General features: G+C 49.4%; 1 protein-coding gene across 1 annotated transcript; it reads left to right on the top strand.

Annotated features, from left to right (window-relative positions):
• The first annotated feature begins 3180 nt into the window (after positions 1-3180).
• On the top strand, positions 3181-4524 carry LOC119433856 (uncharacterized protein K02A2.6-like). The gene has a single exon (XM_037701163.1). The coding sequence runs from the start codon at positions 3181-3183 to the stop codon at positions 4522-4524; it is 1344 nt and encodes a 447-aa protein (XP_037557091.1).
• Positions 4525-7750: the final 3226 nt, after the last annotated feature.

Genomic DNA, 7750 nt, shown 5'->3' with positions numbered 1-7750 from the left:
CTCGTAGATCCATATCTCTTAGCTTGCCATCCAGTTGCAGAGCGGGTTGGGATTTGATGGATCTCACCGCTGCCATCCAGTTGTTACGGGCCGGGGTTTGGGGGTACCTTCAACAGCGTCTGCTTGGAACCAGGTTGACCATCGGAGAGGGTCCTGCAGGGAAGACGAGGCGACGTAAAAACAAGTAACATAAGTTTAATACATGGTTACTGTAGTGTCTATGCATAGCACCTTTTGGAATGTAGGAAGGCAACCCTGGCAGACAGCAAGGGAGCTTCCAAGATGGCTGCGATGTAGCAGAAATAAACCTGTGTGCGTTCCCGACACAATCTGTCGTAATCACTCGTATTACTCGAACTACGACACATTACAATGACGACGAGGATGCGTCTGAACTACGTGAAGGCTGCCAAGCAGCGATTTTAAACGGAACGAAGATATCAGCACACATCGACGGAACTTCTACTTCGCGGTATGGCGAACAGCATGCTTCCCTCGTTTCCTTTCTTCGATTGCGCGTGCCACTGACACCAACAACGTCAGCACCGAATGGTTTAAGTGGGTGAAACGCTTCGAAAACTTCATCGTAGCCTGCGGCATCACAGCCGACGCCCGGAAGACGGCCCTACTACTACACTACGTTGGTGAAGAAATTTATGACATTTACTGTTCGCTACTTGATCCTCCCGCAGCCGCAACTGCGTCTACCGTTTCAAGCACCGATGGCTCCAGCAACGCAACGCCTCTCTACACCGCAGCACGCAAGAAGCTCGATGGCTATTTTGCACCCCGAGTGAACACTACCTTCGAGATTTACCGCTTCCGTCAAGCCAAGCAAATGGAAAACGAATCACTCGACGCGTTCTACGCCAGACTACGACAGCTCGTTAAGCACTGTGCTTTCGCCGATGCCGACACCGAAATCAAGAATCAAATCCTACTGTCTACAGTGTCAACACGTCTACGCCGGTATACCATGCAGCATGACCTCGACTTGCAAGGAATTCTCAAACAAGGCAGGTTGTTTGAAGAGGTCGAGCACAACATCTCAGTGATCGAGCAAGGACGTCAGCAGTACAAGGAAAACTCAGCGTCAGCTTCTACACTTGCCGTGAACTCCAAGCGCACCTCGCGACCTCATCAGCCGAAGTATCACGGGAAAGCGCCGTCACGGCCTCGCGAGCCTCCGCGCCATCAAAGGACAGGCGCAACATGCTACAACTGCGGAAAATCATGGCCTCATAGTGAGGGACGCTCCAGTTGCCCCGCTCTTGGCAAACAGTGTAATGCTTGTCACAAAACTGGACACTTTGCTAGTGTGTGTGTCGTTCAACACGCAAAACCATGCATGCAGTCGTGCGGGAAAGCAGCCCTGACAGTGATGAACACGTTTTCATGACTTCCTCTCACTGTCATGCAATCACGGCGTCTCGCCAGGTGGATCTCAATCTCGATGGTGAGACCGTCCGTTTTACCATTGACACTGGCGCTACAGTGTCTGTAATCGGTTCGAATAGCTTTAAAAATCGTGTGAGCACGGAAACGCTGTCCAAGACGTCGAAGAAAGTATTTGCTTATGGCGCAAATTCTCCTTTACCGCTACTCGGAAAGTTTGACGTTCTCATCACCTAGAAGGAGAGCAGCAGCCATAAAACTCTCTATGTTGTGTCTGGAGAGTTGGAGAGTGTACCCCACTACTTAGTTTCTCTGCAGCTTCCCGCCTAGGACTAGTTCAGATCACGTACAGTGTGGGAGAGGTGCCGAACAGACTGGATCCGAGAGTGGCCTACCCAGACCTTTTCAAGGGAGTGGGCTGTTTAAAGGACTTTCAAGTACACCTCCATGTTGACCCCCTTGTTCAACCAGTAGCACAACCTCACAGACGTATCCCCTTCTCCATGCGAAAGCCACTGGAAGAAGAGCTTGAAAGGCTACAGTCCCACAGCATAATTGAAAAGACTGAAGGACCAATCCCCTGGGTAACTCCAATGGTGGCAGTACCGAAACCACATGACCACGAGCATATTCGAATTTGTGTTGACATGCGCTGTGCTAACCAAGCCATCCAGCATGAGAGACATGTCACACCGACAGTGGACGACATCCTTGTTGCTTTGAATGGATCCATCTTATTCTCTAGACTCGATCTGAAAGATGGATACCACCAACTAGAACTTGATGCATCATCTCGTGTGATCACCACATTCTCTACACATGCTGGACTCTTCCGATACAAGAGACCCCTGAAGTCAGGGGTCATTAAGGTAAATAAACTGAACTGAACTGAACTCAGCAGCCGAAGTGTTCCAGGACACCATCCGTCAGGTTCTAACCAACATCCCCAACGTGCTCCACGTAAGCTATGACATATTGGTGTATGGAAAGACTGAGAAAGAGCATGATGAAGCTTTGAAGGCGACACTGGAATGTATACTTGCATGTGGCCTCAAATTGAACGTCAAGAAATGCAAATTCTACCAACATGAACTTACCTTTTTCGGGCATGTGTTATCAAGCAAAGGTGTGCAACCAGACCCCACTAAGGTGTCTGCAGTAATCGGTGCCTCACCACCCACCAGTGCCAGTGAAGTGAAGTCTCTCCTTGGTCTTGTTAACTACTGTGGTTGGTTCATACCGAACCTGGCCCACCTCACCCAACCACTCAGGAAACTCACAGCCAAAGGAGAAGACTGGTGTTGGACAGACATACAGCAAGATGCCCTGGACGAACTGAAGAGAAAGCTTTCCGAGGCCACATCTCTTGCCTACTTTGACCCAGGAAAGGACATCACACTCATTGTAGATGCTGCTCCTCATGGCCTAGGTGCCATTCTCACGCAGACATCCGGAAGCGAAACCAGGGTGGTAGCATATGGGAGTCATGCCCTTTCTCCTGTGGAGGCACGCTACCCTCAAATTGAAAGGTAAATGCTGGCTGTAGTGTGGGGAATTGAGCACTTTCACATCTACCTGTGTGGGACAGCATTCCCCCTACTGACGGACCACAAGCAATTGGTCAGTATTCTCAGCAACCCCCGCTCACTGCCTTCCGCACGGCTAGAGCGTTTGGCACTTCGAATTCAACAATACACCTTTGAAGTGCAACACACTAGTGGTCCAAGCAACCCATCTGACTACTTGTCCCGCCACCCAGTAAACTCCACGGAACCGTTTTGGCACATGGAGTCTGTCGCTGAACAGTATGTGAACTTCATCGTGTCTCACAGCCTACCTCGTGCCATGACCATAAAGGAGGTAACCGAAGCGACGTTAGCGGTGATCAACTCGCTCAAGCAAGCCCTAAAGCAACCCCAGGAAGGCAAACATTGGAAGATCACAACTCTACAGCCTTTCTCTCGTGTTGAGACAGAACTGTCAGTCTCCAAAGAAGGCCTTGTGCTAAGAGGCACGCGGATAGTACTGCCAGCACAACTTCGCACAAAGGCGGTGCACCTTGCACATCGAGGCCACCAAGGCATTGTCAAGACAAAACAGCTGTTGCGTGAGAAGGTGTGGTTCCCAGGGATAGACTTTCTAGTGAACCAGACAGTTAAAAGCTGCCTGGAATGCCAAGATAACACACCAGTACACCATCGAGACCCTTTGCCAATTCAGGAGCTTCCTCGAGGCCCGTGGACAGAACTGTCGTTAGATTTTGCTGGCCCTTTCCCTGATGGCAAGTATGCCATGGCAGTTGTGGATGATTTCTCCAAGTACCCAGTCGTTATCATCTTACACACTCTTGCAGCACCTACAGTCATCAAGCAACTGCGCACTGTATTCGCTCAGTTCGAGTGTCCAGAAATTGTAAAGTCAGACAATGGCCCACCCTTTCAGAGTGGGGGTTTTGCAGAGTTCGCTAGCGAGCTTGGATTCAACCATCACTGCATCACTCCATGGTGGTCAGAGGCTAACAGGGAAGCCGAACGATTCATGCGCACCCTCAAGAAGTCAATACTCGCAAGTCGTGTCAGCCACTTGGATTGGACCAATGAGCTTCAGTTGTTCCTGCTGGCTTACAGGTCCACACCCCATGGTTCCACAGGAAAGTCTCCGTTTGAACTTCTATTTGGGAGACCCATGAGGAATCTTCTACCGACACTTGCTGCTGATACTCAGAACTCAGCTCACTCTGAGGCAAGACAGAATGACACCCAAAGAAAAGCATACAACAAGCAGTACGTCGACTCTCGGAGACACACCAGTCACAACCAGCTGCATGTTGGACAACAAGTCCTCTGCAAACAAGACAGGTCAAACAAGTTCTCGTCTTACTATGACCCCCACCCATACACAATCACCAAAGTCACTGGCTCCAAAATCACAGCGTCCAGAGATGGAGTGACGATTTGTCGCAACTCGAGCTTCTTCAAAGATGCGAGCACAGTTCAAATGGAACGACACCAGGACCAGACCGACATGCCAGATCTGGACGATGCAGCTGTGCCAAGTAACAGTGACCCTCTAAGCCACAGCACAGCTACTCCTAGTGAACCTCTACCAGCAACTCCCAAGAACGCCTGACTGCGGTACCCCCAACGAACCAGGCAACGACCTGAGCGCCTTAAAGACTATGTGTGAACAAAAGTGCATTTTTCTTGTTTTTACTTTTGTGTTTGAACAGAACTGAATTTTCCTTCCCTGAGGGGATGATGTAGTGTCCATGCATAGCACTTTTTGGAATGTAGGAAGGCAACCCTGGCAGACAGCAAGGGAGCTTCCAAGATGGCTGCGATGTAGCAGAAATAAACCTGTGTGCGTTCCCGACACAATCTGCCGTAATCAGTCGTATTACTCGAACTACGACACGTTACAGCTACGGGTGAGCGGTGTGCTCTAAAAAAACATACAAGAAAAGTGCGTGCACCTGCACGCTAGGACAAAGTAAACGTGTTCTCCACGTGGCTGCTGGCTGGCTTTCTTATACCCTCCACCATCCGGGCAATCTCCCTCGCTCTTTTCTGCCACTGCAGGACATGGGGCAAACCAGAAGAAGTTGAGTGGGTGACGGGAGGAGGGTGAACGTACCCAGCGGGGGAGGAAGTGTTGAGGGCGGCATGGTGGTTTCGTTTCTGACCCTCGCGACTGACACGTCTAATCATGTTGACGAGCGAGATCGTTAGGCACGCTGATTACCATGCGTTTGTACGTGGTCCGAGTATGGCCGCTCGAATTGAATCAGAAATATCTGCACGTGGTCCGGGCATCGCAGCTCTAAGGGAATCCTAACAAGGGTATATTTCAGGAGCAAGCGAGCTTAGCTTTCCTGCAGAGTTATGGAGGGTAGCCGTCGGTTCCTTGCACAGAAATTCGCACGCTTCCAATCGAACTTTATTGAGAGTGATGTTCAAAACTAATATCGCTCAAAAAAGAAAATGCGGCAGCCGTGGAGCCTTCCACTTCCACATCAAGTGACCGAACATGATGCAACACATACGCGACAAGCTACGCCAGCACCCGCACGGAAATCTTGACGTCATAATTTGCGCAGGGTTCATTCGCAGCTTGTTGCTCTGATGTCTGCGAGGGTTTGGGGTCATAATTACGTTTTGATCACAATCCCAAATAATCTTCGCTTTTATTTTCTGCAACATCATATTATAGAGATGAGCGGAAGCACCATATTTTGCATCTTTAGTAAACTTTTCTTAGTCGACAGCATGGGTGAAATCGCGCTTGAAGAACTGTTCCTAAAAGCGCCCTTCGCCCACAAGCGGTGTCCACTGCTGCTCTTGTCGGCGCTAAGAAAGATGCGGCTTTAAGTCCCCGTGATTTAGAGTTCAGAGCGAAGAAATAAGTATGCTTGTTGACCTTCTCTGAAGCAGAAATACCGCTACTATTTGGCACGGACTCCGCTTATTTGCCATCGGAGATGAACTTCCACTAACCATGCCGCTCATCTTTTCGTCGTAGAAGCTTTAACACATTTTAGTAACGTAATGGCAAACACGCAATAACATATGTCTCTATATCCTCATTGCACAAATTGACGGCTACAGATGGCACTTTTTCACTCTGCGTGCTTTTTTTTTTTTTTTTTTTTTTTTTTTTTTTTTTTTGCTGCGCGCCGTCTGCCACAAGTAGCAGACGACATGCGCCGCTGAGAACCGTTGTACTGAGCGCAGCGCCACTTTTGCGTCATAATGCGGAAAAGTGACGAACTACGCACCAGACGGGTCGGTCGATCGGCACGCCGCACATCTACTCCTCAGTTATGGTGGCTGGATGGTTAGGTGTTCCCATGGATGAAGGATTCCTTCCTCCAAGCGTGTGCCGACCGATCTTTGTTCACCACTTCTCCACATCATGACGAAGAAGTGGCGCTGCGGACAGTATAACGGTTCAGCTGCGCGCAACGTCGGCTGCGCTGTGTGTAATCACAGGCAGCGTGTTTGATAGTATCGCTGCCTCTGATTTTATCTTGGAAGTACGCGCTACAATACCGTTCTGAGCAGCGTAAGTCCAGCCAGAATGAGGAATTTGTTGTCGTCTAGTGAGCAAAAAACGAAATGCTGAAGTCAATTTTCTAGCTTGGCGATTCGTCACATTTATTGGTATAAAACGCGGCGCTCCAGCCTATTGCATTAAAGACGTAGGTGAATTTTTCCCATGCATAAAACAATACTGCAGTGGTTTTATACGGTATTTGGAAACGTATTAACGCGATATTATGGCGAGTTCTAATATTTCACTGTTGTCTACTTCCACAAGGAGGGAGCTGCCTTCTTCTGCAGATTTAATTAACAGTGGTTGCACCACCGTTCCCTGGACAGAAACATTTGCTCACACATATGATCACACGCTTCCAAGAGAATGACTTTACTGAGCGTGATGCTGTTTCCGTTTTTCGCGCAAACAGAAAACGCGGCAGCCGTTGTACCTTCCACTGAATGCCGTGTCCAGCGGCCGTGGGGCAGAACACACGAGTTCACGATCTCAGCAAGCGTAGGCATGTGTAGAAAACAAAGTTGTCATCGCCATTTGCACGGGCTTCATTAACATCTCGTTCCTGGGATCTCTCCGCATTCTCAGAACAGCTTGCTGTTTTAATCACCTGTTGTGATCGCAGTCCCAAAGAATTTTTCGTCTTCTCCTTTCTTTTTTTTTCTTTCTTTTTTTTGTGGGGGGGGGGCATCACTTCAGCGAGGTAGGTAGAAGTACCTGGCAGAATTGATGGCACTGCATCGTTGGTAAGCCATGGACAGGTCAACCTCTCCGTTGACCGCATGGGTGAAATAGCGCTGAATGAAATGTTCTTGAAAGTGTCGCTCGCACAGAACCGATGTCGGCTGCAGGTCCGCTCGATGAAGGGTCATTTCCCATTTCCTAAAAAGTTCAGGGTCTTTTGGCACCGAAAACAAGGTATTTTAGGCCTCTTTCTCAGAGATTTAGGACCCGACTTGCAGTTCGCAGTGAAGCTGTAAGTATCCTTGGTGGTCTTCTTTGGTGGAGCGATACCGCCGCTAATCTCGTCGGTCATTTTTCCGACCAGGAACATTCCACATCTCTTAGGAACTTTCAAACAGTCAGAGAGACCCGGAGCTCTTCACCTTTCAAGTTGACACGAACAGACGACATACAACTATTCCAATACGGGCTTCATTTTTCGTGCGCCGTCTGCCACCTGTAGCAGACGACGCGCGCTGCGGAACCGTTATACTGAACGCAGCGCCAATCTTGCGTCATGACGCGGAGAAGCAGTGAACTACGCTCCAGACGCGCCGGTCGGCCCATCTACCCGTCTAGCCAT

This window comes from Dermacentor silvarum, chromosome 1 (genome assembly GCF_013339745.2).
Source record: "Dermacentor silvarum isolate Dsil-2018 chromosome 1, BIME_Dsil_1.4, whole genome shotgun sequence".
Classification (NCBI taxonomy): domain Eukaryota; kingdom Metazoa; phylum Arthropoda; class Arachnida; order Ixodida; family Ixodidae; genus Dermacentor; species Dermacentor silvarum.
This window is presented reverse-complemented; position numbering and strand designations above follow the sequence as displayed.

Bases quoted from the DNA above. Each gene is read 5' to 3' on its own strand.
- LOC119433856 (XM_037701163.1), top strand. From the start codon at position 3,181: ATGGAGTCTGTCGCTGAACAGTATGTGAACTTCATCGTGTCTCACAGC.